At 35.5% G+C, this 14,903-nt stretch overlaps 1 protein-coding gene across 2 annotated transcripts in view; it reads right to left on the bottom strand.

The window, feature by feature from the left end:
- Positions 1-7,541: 7,541 nt before the first annotated feature.
- DNTT (DNA nucleotidylexotransferase) overlaps positions 7,542-14,903 on the bottom strand; it is a 92,562-nt gene continuing 85,200 nt past the window's right edge. For both annotated transcript variants that reach the window (XM_057402273.1, XM_057402272.1), the window contains one exon: positions 7,542-8,026. In XM_057402273.1, the coding sequence (XP_057258256.1) occupies positions 7,940-8,026 (87 nt within the window). In that variant the 3' untranslated portion in view covers positions 7,542-7,939. The remainder of the gene's footprint in view (positions 8,027-14,903) is intronic.

Raw genomic sequence — 14,903 nt, forward strand, 5'->3', positions numbered from 1 at the left:
TTTTTAAGACCTGCTACATCTACCCTGGTTTAGTGTTTATTTTTGCAAAGATTTTTCATCATATGTTTGGTCAGTCACATCTGTTGCTATTGACTAAATGTGCTAACTAATACAAATATTTGTGAAACTCACTTCAGTTGACATCCATAAGGACAAAAAGCTCTCTCAGGTAGTGGATACATAAAGAGTAGGTACCACAGGTATTAGCAGTTTAAACATATTTGTCTGCAGCATTCTTACATTGCTATCAAAGGCCTGAAAATGAATGTGAACATGCTGGAAAAATGAAGAAACAGTGACATGCAAGAACAACACTGGAGTAAAAATCTTAAGAGTTGTTCAAAAGTAATATGGAGAATGATTATGAAAGCATCATAAGGGTTCTTGCAGTGAATTACAGAAGGCCAAATCTCTTTTTTGAGCAAGGTTTCCCAGTCTTTTGTAACACCAGAACTGTGCATACCACAGAACAGCTTTTATTCCCTGGCAAATAAACATTGGCAGTTTAAGATGTTCTGCTTAAGGCAGAACCTGCAAACCATCACTAACACAAACATTAGTTTGACTTGCTTAGCAACAAATTATGACAAATTCCTTCTCACAATGTGGAGGGGAAAAAAAAAAGGCTTAAGTTTTCTGCCGTTTTAGTTTAATGTTCAAATATGCATTTCTGCATGCTTAACAGTTTGTTAAACATGTTAAAATCTCTTTGTGCTTTCCATAAGCTGACAAGCAATGGATGGAGAATTGTCAAAGAAATTTCTGAAGTACTCTTGGTGCTTCCCTTTTCTGTCACAGCATATGGATGCAAAATAGTGGTGTAGTGGTGTTCCAAGACTCACCCCTGCCTCAGCTCTCCTGCTCAGGTGGGGGGAAAAAAAATTAAATTATTTGTCTAAGTACTTAAAATCAATAGGACAAGTAAATCTGAAAACAAGATACTCAAAATTGGGGAAATAAAAAAAAAGCCTTAGCTTTCAGAAGGGTTAGATTTTAGATTTTATTAGATTAGACATGGCATGATAATTTCCTTCATCATCTCAAAAATACTGCAGTTGAGTTCTTCCTCTTTTCAACATAAGAAAGTCATTGAATGCTTCTAACACAATAGATTGTCAACATCCAATTTATTCCATACAGTATCTGAACATACTGCATACCACATAAGTTCCACAGTTTACATTTACCAACAGATGTTTTTCTTTCTTGAGCAGATGGTACATTGAGTGTACCATGACATTATTCACATTTGCATTATCAGTCATGAATGTTACTGCATTCCATAAATGGAGTTTTGTGTTTTGATAAAATATTTTTAATAGTCATAGCATTTTTGTAAAAATAATTAGTTTGATAATACAATCAGGGAACCATGTTTTTTTATCTCTGTTGCAGAGAAAGGTAAGATTTATCAAAATACAAGAATTAAAAACAAGGGGTAAACATTTTGCTATTACCTTTGTTTGAACTGCACATACTTACTCTGTGGTTGCTAAATATTGAACTTCAAAGACGGAATTACTTTTGTAAGAATCCCAGTTTTCTAAGCTATGAGCTAATTCTGAGTGATATTCTTAGAAATAAAACTTTTCAAACTTACTTCATGAAGACTTCACAGGAACAAATAAAGTGAAATAATTGCAAGTTGAACAATATGTTACCAGATAAAATTAGTATCTTCACTATTCTTGGGTATGATGATGGTCCTGATAAATAAATAAATTCAAATTGTTCTGGATTTTCTTCTCAACTTGCATTATTTTTTCCACTGCATTCCATGTTTTCCATTTCCAATTTGTAACTCATAGTAGTTCATCATTACCCATTTTCATTATCCTTGCCCATTCACCTGTGGCTAATTTATCCTACCTTATACACCAGTTTGGTTTTGCAGTATTTAGTCTATATCCATGTTACTGGGCATGAGAAGTAATTGCTGCTAGGGGGTTTTACTACATTTCATTGAGGTTCTTTTTTGATTTCTTAGGAACTGCAATAATTGTAATATTAAGTTCACCATTGACAGCTCTGATAAGTTTTCATGCCTGTCCATCCCTCCTCACACTAGGAGAATGTTTATTCTCTGTTCTGCCTTTCTTCTTAAGAACTTGTGATTCTTATGCACTAGCATTCTTGTATGATCATTAAACTTCAGTTCAAATGTTTCTTGGAGGTATTTTTTTGTGTTTATGTGTGGTTTGTAAGTTTTAATGTATTGTCATTTATCATCTAGTGCAAATTGTCTTAGCAGCCATCTGTCGATAAAATTCAAAGTGGAATGGCCCATTCATCTACTCTTTCTCACTGCGGTACTTCTGAAAATCTTTTCCTGTATACATTCATGTATGAGAATGGCTTGTAAGAACCATTTTTAAAATACATAATTTGTTAGGCCCCATTTATTTGCATCTAACAGAAGTTTGCTTAAAGATGTTCAATTTCCCACTTTCTGATTATATGGAGCCAAAGAGAACCTCTGGGTCCTTTAAGTGAGCAGGTAAATAAAGGGCTTGTCAGCCCCTTCCAACAGGGAGCAGGAGAGCACTTTTCTATGTTATTCTATGTGTTCTGTAGTTGACAGCAGAGTTTTTCAGATACATGTAATCTTCATCTAATGAAGTCAGATCCAACTGGGGCAAGGGGCAAGACAGAATGGGAGAGAAATATCCATATTTCTTCTGTAATTCCAACATTTTGTCCAAACAGATACTGCTATTTGTGGTATTCAGCTTCTTTTTTAGTGTTAGTATCATGAATAATTAAAATTATATCATCCATCATTTGTCAAGAGTCCTGCAACATCTACAGCCCTGAAACTAGCCTTAAAGGATTTCCAGAACAACCACTTCCCACTCACATAATGCCAACACAAAAAATAATTTCTAGCAGACTTTAACACATATAAAAGCATACTGTAAAAGGCAAAAAGGCCAAATTATAACTCTGATAGTTTAGTTTAAAAAAGAATACCAACTCATATATCATAATATAATTTAAACCAGAACTCAAGGATTTCAGGATCACCAGAAGCAGTATATCCTTGCTGTCCTGCTCACTGTTGTCTGATCTTTTGCATTTCAGAGGAGTGCAAAAGCAAAGTTTCCTAGCCACTGCATATTGAAATGTTGGATTCAGAGTATAGTTATGGAAGCTGCATGACCATATGGTCTTTCAACCCATCCTTAGGCTTCCAAAAATTGCAAACGTTAAGACTTGTATCATCAGCAACAGTTTTGAACTGTAGAAACACTCCTACATTGTCACACAATTACATAACCTTGTCAAGCTCCATTTTTTAAGCTATATAAAATCATCAGTCCTCTCTACCCAGCTGTGAAGACAATTCCAAATCATATGTCTTTTAATGATTGCAAATATATAGAGATTACCATTTTATCTTCTAAGTGCTGGGATAAAGTTTGTATTATGTGCTCCTTTTCCCCCAAGGCTGCAACCACCAATTTCTGGAAGATAATCTACATATTCCCTGGCAGAGAAATCACCTAGTGTTTAAAAATTGAGACTTTTCTTTCAATTTTCTATTATATCTAATAAGACACTAACAGAAAATTTATGACAGTTTTGATACAGTGTGTGTATATATAGCAACAAATACATGGAATAATGTTATTCCTGCTAGAAAGGCTATCTTTATTTAATAGAAATGCTTCTGGGTTGCTTTCATTTAAGTGTTTTCCCTCTGTAACTTCAAAAATGATGGCAAAGGAATTGGGAAGTTTCACCATTTCCAAAAATCCCTTTGAATTAACGTGTTGACTTTAGAGAGAAAGCAACAAAAAAGGCATTGTAACATTTAGCAGTAGCTTTTGCTGCAAAGGAACTAGAATCAAATACCTGAAGCAATTTAATAACAAAAAAGTAGCTTATTTTCCAAATAAGTTTGTTTACGTGCTAAAACACAGTAAACAGGGAGCCTTCATACTTCCCCAACACATAATCTCTCTCCCCTAGTCAGTCACCAGCTGCACGACTGATCCTTATCCAGTGATGTAACATTAACCAAGGCACTTGTCATTCTGGGATATGTAGTTCAGTAGCCCCCACAATGCAACTCATATAGATTGTCTGTAGTATTTGAGCATACTATTTGTTTGGAGGCATTAGGTGAAAAATAGTGTTACATTTTATGGGTTTCCTATAACACACATTTATTGAAGTCATTACATGTATTTTAAAAATAAGTATTCTGAAGGGATTTGAACAGCATTCATGCAGGGAATTCTTTCCTGGTTTTGATTTGACATTGTCTGAGGGGATACCAGAAAAGAGAACATTTATTTTTAGTAGAGCACCTTAGGCCAAAGTGGCACAAAATACATTTTTACTGTATTCCACACCTTCAAAAAAGGAAATAACTATGCAAACTGAAAGAAGCAAAAACTAGGGGGAAGCTGATTAATTCTTTGCGAGATTTGTGAGTTTAATGTTGGATGCTTTATTTTGGCCACCACAGAATCATATTCTAGCTACAAATCACTCTAATGTCACATACAGTAAAGAGGAGCTGAAATGGCGGAGTGAAAAGAAATGTGGAACAAATAATCTGTGGAGACAGATCTGGTAATCTAGTTATCAAGAACAGGCAATCCTAGAGCAACCCACATCATAGACACATGAGCAAGATGTGGGGCCACACATTCACAGTAGACTTATGGCAGAAATATAAGACACCTGAAAACACTCTATTTCCCCATTCAAAGGTCCAGATTTTTAATTTAAAATAAATAGAACAAATCCAGAGTTAGAATTTGACAGACTGAATGTAAAACACAACAAATCAGACAAAAGAAGCTGTAAACAGGCATGAGACAATTCATCGTAAGGGGGAACCTAAAGGGGAAATACTAACTCAACTATGAAATAATCTTTTTTCTTTTTTCCTTTGTGTATCTACACAACAGTGGCAAAGATTGCTTGGTTCTCTTTGTAAAATGAATTATTTTAGTTTTTTTCTTTCTTTGTCTTTTTTTTTAAAGGAGGCTTGATGTGTATGCAGGGACAGATCAGCCAATTAGACAAATTTACAAGTGGAAATCTCTGAAACCCTGTCTCACCTATAGCTATACACATGACATTTTCATAGGTATGGCCTCTATTGGGGTCTAAAAGGCAAAGCCAGAAGCATTGTCTCCTGGATAAATTTACAGCCACGCCAGCAGAAGCTTAACCTCTATGGAAGGTTTTCAGAGATCCCTGCGTTCATTCGTTTATATGACTTCCATTAACCTTTTACACTTAGGACTTGATTATTTTAACTTCAGTTGCTGACAGAAACTGTATCAAAGAAAGAAACAGCTGTTCAAAAAGTGAAAAAATACGTTCCACACTAAGGAATAACAGTCTTACCTGAGAAATCCAAGCAATTCTGACCTTAAAGTATAGAAAACACATTTCATTTGGGGATTACAAGCTATGCAAATTTTTGGGTTTAGGGTTCTTTTTGTTTTAAGTTCTGAAGTTAATTATGTAAAGTAGTAGCAGCAGCTCTCAGGTTTCCAGTAATTTCCAGAAAGTCTGTGCGGCTTCAAATTTATATTGACAGCTGTATGAGTATTTAAGTTGCCTGGATTTACAATTTTGTAGAGTTGTGTAGATACAATAAGATCTTCCTTTAGTAGAATATGCCACCAAGATAAACTGATATTAACTACATTGTTACCCACCAATCTAAATATCTCATTGCTTTTGCTTTAAGACATTTGCAGCAAAGCATTTGTATAATAGTGTATTTGGGTTTGTTTGGGTTTTTTAAGGCCTACATTATGTTGCCTATACAATGTATGTTATACATATATTTTTGTCACTGGAAAACATTATCAGGATATTTGACAAATCACAAATTACCATAAACCATGAAAGAAATACAGTGTTTTTAACTTTTACCCATTTTTTTTTGCCAGTCACTGATAAGTTTTTAGAGAGTTAGTATGTAGATGCTTACAGAACCAACGATCCCTCTCCTCTTAGTTCTTGTCAAATTGCCTTGGTGTAGAAGGCAGGGGAGGAGGGACAGACATTTTAAGAATCAGCCTCCAGGGACTTTACAACTGAATTAGTTTGATGTGATTTGTTTCTAATGAACAAGCTACCAATAACTTATCACTTTATTTTCCTCTAGGTGCTTTAAAAATAAAGTCTATTAATCATTCTAGCAATTTAGTAGATATTAAGTGCACTGATCTGAAATTCTTTCTTCCCTTCCTCCTATTACAGACATTGGCCTGTTCTTTTTACAAGCATTTGCCCTTTTCCAGGCCCCAGGCCTCACCTGTCCTTCATGAGTTCAGAAGCATCATCTACCATTGACTGTAACAGTTCCACCACACTGCAGGTGGATCCAGGCATTCTTATTTGCTAAAGGTTTTATGTCCTTTAACCTGTTCCATACCAGTTCTTTTATATGACATCTATCTATTTATAGTCTCAGTTGACTAGCACCATCAAGAACTGAAATCATTACAGGACTAAAACTGTTCAGAACTGTATGACTATATTTAATTGATGCAAGAAGCATCATGGTTCACAGTTTATTTACTAAAAACTGAATTTATGTTTTTTCTGACTCTGCCACTGTATGACAGTGAGTAGGGAGTGCTATCAGGGATGATTCTGCATACAGTAACTATGATAATGACTGGGATACCAGCCTTTTCAAAGGAGGTGTTCATAACAGAAGCTATCTTCTTCATAGCCAAACCATCCTGGTCACCTAATCTGGCCTTCTGTTTAATCCAACCCTCATTTAACAGTTCCATAATTTTTGATAATACTTGATCCAGTGAGTAATCTGTAAAATGTATTATAACAAAGGTTCAGAAAAATTGAGGGAAAGAAGTGACACACTGTTTTCTTCCAATCTTGAAGGAGATGACAGAATTTGTGTTTAGTATCTTCTCCCCCACAGGTGGTATAATTATAAATTATGCATAAGCAGGCAAGATGGGAGTTATTTCTTCATGTGGAAATCAGAATGTTTCATATTTCCTCTGTGGCTTAAAGTATGCAGAAAAAGCACAACTGAAATGTATGATTTCTGATAAATGTTGGCCAAGTAGAAAGAATATTTAGATGAGATATCATAGCTTTTGTTCTCTTCCACTAGGACTGAAAAATGTCATTGCTCCTTAAGTGTCAGCATCCTGATACAAAACAGAGAAGGTGCTTCATACATCAGCAAAATAAAGCAGGAAGTAATGCTAGTGCTTTCTCGTTAGATCAACTTAGAAAGTAGCATTGTATTTTCAGCTCAGTTAGCAAAAGTGCACTTAAAAAGGATGGTTTTATCAGCACAGGCAAGAATAAAATTCCCTGCTGTTATCATACTTTTCTACATCCCTGACTGAGGCGTTAGAATAGATTACAATGCAGTCCTCAGTTGAAAGGAACCAGTAAACAAATTCAGCATACTTTTTCTTTCTGCGTGGCCCTGTCACTGCCATTCTCTCCATCATGCCAAGATGTCAAATCAGACTTAACAGAAAAAAAACAAACTGGCTTTTAATAAAAGTATTTGACCAGTTTGGTGTTCATAATCACCTTTATTCTATGAATGACAAATGAATGTCAGTAAGCAACTTCATGTCCCAAAGCAGTAAATGCTTTGCAAGTATTTTCCACTTGAACATTAAATTCCTACCACAAGAAAAATCCCCCAAAAGCAAGCACTATCTTGTCAATCCCATGTAGAAATTCTGAAAAACTAAAGCAGAAAAGATTAGAAAGGAATCTGAAGAACTTAAACTCTTCTTTCCATCCTTTTCATCAGCATGTATAATGGCTTCTAACTAATATATATGCATTTAAAAATTTTTAGTTGCCACAGAGATGCATATTATATATATATATATATCTAAACAAGACTCTGGGTATGTAGAAAGACCATTGCTGTCAATTCGTTAATGTATACTGGCAAATCATTTTAAGCATTCCTTTCCCATGGCTCAACATAATCCAAACCAAGATGAGCAAAGATTTCTTCCTCACTTCCAGCTTTGAGAAAGATCCTCTGTGAAAAAAAAATTAAAAACAAAAAAATAAAGGAAGTCAATAAGGGTGTTAGAAAGAAATTTCAATTGATGTATTTTGCTGTTTAAAAGGAGTTAATTTTGACAGGTCTACCCATTGTATCCTCTACACTCATCAGTGTGCTGACATTCAAATGTGAAAGCGAGTTAAAAAAATAATTCTAGTGCTGCTTGAAGCTTTCAGTTCTAATGACTAGCTTATGACTTTGTTTTGATTTACTTTTTCAAGACCCTGTGCACAAATATTCACACTGGAACTCAAATAAAACCTGCATTTTCCCCCCCATGAGGGTCAATAGCTTGACTTTCTTCATAATGATTAATGTCTTTTTAAATTAATATAGTAATGTTCTCTATAAATGCATTCAAGCCAAAAGCTGATTCAATGGTTACGCTAATTATGTATAGAAGAGCATTAAAAACATTGATGCTTTCCAAATTTCTAGGTAGCTGAAAATGAAGGATCAACAATTGCAACTTCTTTTTTCTTTTTTTAACACACTCTCATAATGAATGTTTTACAGTAAAACCCAGTTTTATTTTCATACCTGCACTTCAGATAAGACAGGATAGTATTCCTACACAGAAACCACTCACAAACCTGCCTCCCCTAAGATGGACTGCTATAGTAGAGTAGTCTTATACATTCATGTCATCACTGAAGTACAATATTAATTGAAAAGGCTGCTCAGGTAGATTAAGATTAAAACAGTGAAACCTCACTGAGGAAGAGGAATTTGGAAGCAAAAAAAGAACTCAATTCTAGTAATAAAATATTGTTAATATTTCAGCAATTCCTGAATCATTTGAAGTCAAGTCTCAGTCAGTGTTCAGTTCCACACAATCTCAAACTCCAGTGCCACAAAAACTTCAGGATTAAAATTTCATAATCTTCTACATTTACTTTCTACTATAAAACAGGAGATGCTGTCTAGAGAACTACCCACTGATGAATTTTACTGAGTCAAGAAAATCTCTGACTGCTGTAAAGTTTAGGAATATTTGTGTAGCACCTCTGCTTTCTTAGCTGCCAAGCAGTGCCTCCAGGAGGGTTATGCTGCCCAGCATACCCATGGAATGGGTCCAGAAGAGGAGTCCATAACTAGATCATAGAATCATAGAATAGTTAGGGTTGGAAAGGACCTTAAGATCATCAAGTTCCACCCCCCCTGCCATGGGCAGGGACACCTCACACTAAACTCTATCACCCAAGGCCTCATCCAACCTGGTCTTAAACACTGCCAGGGATGGAGCATTCACAACCTCCCTGGGCAACTTATTCCAGTGCCTCACCACCCTAACAGGAAAGAATTTCCTCCTTATATCCAATCTAAACTTCCCCTGTTTAAGTTTTAACCCATTATCCCTTGTCCTATCACTACAGTCCCTAATGAAGAGTCCCACCCCAGTATCCATATAGGCCCCCTTCAGTTACTGGAAGGCTGCTATGAGGTCTCCACACAGCCTTCTCTTCTCCAGGCTGAACAACCCCAACTTTCTCAGCCTAAAATGGCTGTGCCCATGGTATGGTGGAACAATTTATGGCAGCAGAGACTTACAGCTTTTTCTTCTTTTTTGTCTGTGTTCTCTTCTTGCTCTCCTTCACTCCGTAATCTGTACAGTGCTTCCCTGTCTCTTATTCCCATTGAGATCACATAACTCAAGGGACTTTGAAAGCAGAAAATAGGCAGGTGACTAGGAATCATAGATTCTGCTTTTGGTTACTGGCATGTCATTCTTTTTCCTTTCAACTCCCCTTATCAGTCAGCAAATCAACACTGATAGGAAAGTCTTGGGGATGCAGCTTCACCAAGCAGCATGGCACTAGCATATGTGAAGGCTACATAATGCTGTCTAAACTGCTGCATCAACATATGGAAAGCAGAAAGAACAATGAATAAGAGGGCATAAGCAAAACCACTGAGCCCAGGACAGCCTCGAGCTGCAACTGAAATATGCTAGTACATGATCAGTAAAATTCACCCCATCAGTTGGTACCCACTGGCTTACTGTTTTCTCTATCAGCCCTTTATTTCCAGTGCCTGATCCATATTTCAGTCCTGTCAGGAGCCACAGTTTTAACAAGGCATAATGAAGAATTAAACCTGTAAAGTGAAATGTAACACTAATTGTCAGCTGACTCAAACTCTTTCAGGGATTCAACCAAATTGGAAACTTGTTCCCATTTCATTGTAGTGGCATTTGAAACTTGAAGCTCTAAGTCCAACTCTACAGAGAAAGCCCACCTTTCATTGACACTGCTCAGCTCCAACAGCCAGAGTTGTCAAACTGGCAGCTTTCTTAACAGCTATTTTTCAGTGCCACAAAGTAGAATGAAAGCTAGTTTAAGTGCTAGAAAGACTACAAGGACTAAATTGGATGCTAGAGGTTAGATGCTCCTGAGTGAACAGAGCCAGAGGCCATCAGTGTTCCCTTGAGCTTGGAAGGACAGAAAGGACAGAGAATACAAGGTTCCAATTCTGTTCTTCTAAAGTCCTCAACCAGCAAAGTAGGTATTTAAAAGCAGTTCTGGCTGATATCCTCTTGAAACCATCCAGAGTCATTTATCTTTCTTAGCAAATTATTGCTACAGAGTGAAGTAATATGGAACATTTTCACTATTTTATTTGGAGACAGTTCATCTTTAATTAGATGAAAACCATCTTAATAGGCAAATAATTAAGGTCAATGGTAATTATGGCAACATGAAGTAATGTGTTCTGTCTTATTAAAAAAAATACATTACAGAATCAGAAAATAACTTTTAAAACTGTATCTATTTCTGTAATGTCCTGTATAAATATGTACAGTGCAGACTTCACAAACAGGGCCTTGCCATGCTCTGGAGTTACTTGCTTGTTGTATCCTTGGCATTTATATTTCCCAGATTTGCATTTGCAAAACTGCTGTGTATCAACTGCAAACCCACTGAAATAAAGTCTCTCACAATGAGATCAGTACACGTGGTCTTAAGCTCTACTGCAAAGGCATTGATTTCAGGCAGTGATACATTCCATATGTATCTAAAATTTGTTACTAGAGTGCGCAGCCAAAGTACTTAATAAGGTATTAGAAGTTGTTTTCACTATTCCATAATGAATTCTACTTTTATAATTTTAATGTTCAAACACACCATATCAGAAATTGGAGGGAATAACTTGGCCAGTTGCCTTTTTGTTTTTTGGTTTCTTTTTTAATCAAATCAGGGCAAACACAGTATGCCTTTTTGCTTTGACATCTGTAGTGTATAAAAGAGGTCTCCAGTTTTCTCAGGTATCTTATCCTTCACCGTGAAGTTCTCAGCATATGAATATTTTGACTCTGTAGTCAGGTATTTTATCCTTCAGTTATTTTGTCCTTCACCATGAAGTTCTCAGCATATGCATATTTTGACTCTGTAGTTCCACAGACAACTAAGAACATTGCTGGAGTATGAAAAGATGAAAACAATCACATATCCATAATGAACTAACAGTTCAAAGTGGTGTCTGCAATAGCAAAGATTTCTGATAGAGAATAGACAAACAATGTTCTTTTTTCCTATGAAGTTCTAATGTCAGGTTCTGGAATAAAAGGAACCCACAAAAAACACTGACCAGGGAAAAACTGATCCTTTTTCATATAGACAGGAATAGAAAAAATAGTAGAAAATAAGCTATTGACCAGAATATAGAAAAGGAAAGAAGACATTGATAGCTGCCTGTCAGGTAACAATACTGGGTATATTTTGTTAATATGATAATACGTGGGTGGAAAACTTTTTAGGGAATTTTTTTTTTTAGTTGTTTTTTTGTTGGTGTGTGTTTGTTTGGTTTGGGGGTTTTTTTTTACTATTACTAAGAATAAGAGAGGAAAATCCATACACATTCACTACTGCGAAAAAGTAAAACAAGAAAAAGATTTTACACTTGTAGATAGATGTTATAGATTCTTTTCAATAGAAACTCTTCATATCTCTGGGACCCCAGATTGCATCCCATTTCTTTTGTTCTGTTACTTTATGTTTTTCTGCAAGCAAAACTAATTTCATTTACTTGACAGGGAAAATTTCTAATACAAAGTATCTGATGCTGAATACCACTCTCAGTAGCTACAAGCCATGTTTCTAAATGAATCTCTAGCTGATATCTGCCAACTGCTTTAGCAATGTAAGTGTTATTAATGTTAATCATAACCTATGACTTTCCTACATTGTCAATCTATACTGAGCTTACACAGTGAGGCAAATTCACTGATGTTCTTTCTTTTTTTTTTTTCTCAAGAAAAGTAATGAACTGCTTGCCTTGATGTCATTTTTTTTTCCAGCTTCTTACTAATATTTAGCTGATCCAAGACATGCCCAAGCAACATCAGTCAAATTTACAAAGAACACTGCTCCAGAGCAGCTGGTATCACTCTGCTCTTTTCCCATTTAATCAATTCTGTTATTTCAATGGATGTAAATATTACATTTGTGGTTGCTAACATGACCATTAACTACACCTAATGTAGAACAGCTGCCATCCAAATGTTTTCTTATGTGAACTGCTACCTCTTATTTTTCATCTTGGCATTAATGATCAATAATACTTCTGATGAAAGACAAGCACAGAGCTAGCGCTGCTTGATGATATCCTAACTAGGACTGCCAAAGTTCGAGCAGATGTTACACTACTATTGTTTGTTTCATCTCACATTTTAATACACCAAAGCCAGCAAAACAAAACTGTTATTCAGTAGAGTTCTAGTTTTAGTTATATAATTCAGAACTGGCCAACAGCATGTTTCTTTTTGGGGGGCAAAACCTGATTTTACTGATTTTGTATATACATCATTTAAATAACCAGAAAAACTTGAATGCATTGGAAAGCACTTCAGACCTCTTTTTCTCTTACATTTTTAGAGTACCTTTATGTGTCTCTTTAATCTAATTCGTACTTCTAACAAGGTAAATAAGTTGACCCTATGCATCAAGATAAGAAACCTTAAAATACAGTTAGCAATTTGTCTGGTAAAGTGGATGAAATGATCCAAAAAAAATCTGAGATACTAGAAATAACTGTGCACAAATTCTTGACTTTCACAACACAGAGGATCTTGCTATTATATGAAAATTTAGGCCACAGGACATGCACTGTCCATGTATTAAGCAACTTGCACTTTCAGTGAGCCTAGACAAATTCTTTAGGTTGTTGAAATTAAAATATACTGGCACCCAGTTTACACTTGGCTCTACTGTGGCCATCCATCTTTCTTTTCATTGTTTGGTTAGGAAGGAAAAATACTGAAGTAATAGCAACTTCCTAATGCAATGAATAAAACAATAACTTTGCTTAACAATAAGTTAAGCTCAACTGCTCTGCCAGCTTTGTATACACAAAGCTCCTGAAACCAAGTCTACTCACTCTCTCCATCAGTATTAACTCAGCCTTTTTGAAACGAACACATTTAATCCGAGCTCAAGTAGACTGATATCCTACTGTGTATCACTCAATAGCTTGGTAATAAGTGTCTTGCAAAATACCAAATTGAGTAATCTATTACAACTGAGTAACTCTATGACTTTCAGCTTGTCACTATGGCATTTAATTACTATTTTCCCATCTCAAGATGAACTTAAGAAGCTAGTTTGAATACAAGTTCCTCAAAATAAAAGCCAGTAGGACCCCATATTCAGAATCTGCTGGACAGCAAAGTACTCCATGTTTATACGTACAACATACGTACATGTGGAATCCACTGCTCTAAACATGAGACATGGTGGAACCTTGATAATTTCTTTCTTTAAATCCTTATCATCCTTGGTATTAGCTGAGAAACTAGAATTAACTAGGAAGATTCCTAGTTGATTACTGGCCCAACTCTGCTTTACACATTATTTGAGCATTTATTTCTGAACAAGTCACAGTCATATCAAGGCATTGAAAGACCAAATAATTTATTTCCATATTCAATTTTTTCTACTTGTTTCATAGTAGTGACTTTTATTTGCTCTACAGCAGTAATTCAAAAGGAATGCAATCATACTCCAATGGATTTCATTATCCTTTGGAAAACTATGACATTGCGTAGGAGGCACACACCCTCCTTTCGCAAAAAGCCATAATCATTATGGTCTGTCTGGACTCCTGACATACTGTTTCATCAGGTAAATGGGGGAGGAAGGACACCTACTATTGCCAACGGTATCTTAACAAATTACAAAACTGTTTGATACAACTTTGCTTCTAGTAACTGTGAATGTTGCATGCTTTAAAAATGCAAATTATTACATTTGTATTTAGGGATTTTCTCATTTAATTTGGTCATCTCCTACTTGTGTTTCACATATGACATCTATTCACATTAGTTTAATTATGTTAATATTAGTTTTCCTTTTTAAAATTATTAAAATGGAGCTATAATGGCAATATGATCATATCTAACTTTGTAGTATTTCCAGTACACAAAATGATAAATACCAAGCAGTCTAAACCCCCATCACTTTACATGTCTGGAATTATTACAGTGGCAGTAAGCATGACAATGATAAATGAACAACACAAAAAAGAGGACAGACTGTCATTTGCAAACTTAAAACTTAGCTGCTCATTGTGCTTGCACAGAGGCCACTCTAAAAATAAGTTTTATGGGTAAAGTCTATTGTAGATGAATGATGATAACAACAGGACTTGCTTAGTGAACCATAGTAAAAGATAACACAATGCCCCTTAAATTTATTTTACACATGTATTTGTCACTTCAGTGACATCTTCATATGTCATCACTTATGCCAAGTAAATTAAAGATTTCTAATTAAAAATATTTGGAACTAATGTGGAGATGATGCTACTTACATTGCTTGCAATAGGTTCCAAGATGTGAAAGTACTTCTTTAGA

This window comes from Pezoporus wallicus, unplaced genomic scaffold (genome assembly GCF_028554395.1).
Source record: "Pezoporus wallicus isolate ANWC-B61680 ecotype Strahan unplaced genomic scaffold, APGP_CSIRO_Pwel_v1 contig_6787, whole genome shotgun sequence".
NCBI lineage: Eukaryota > Metazoa > Chordata > Aves > Psittaciformes > Psittacidae > Pezoporus > Pezoporus wallicus.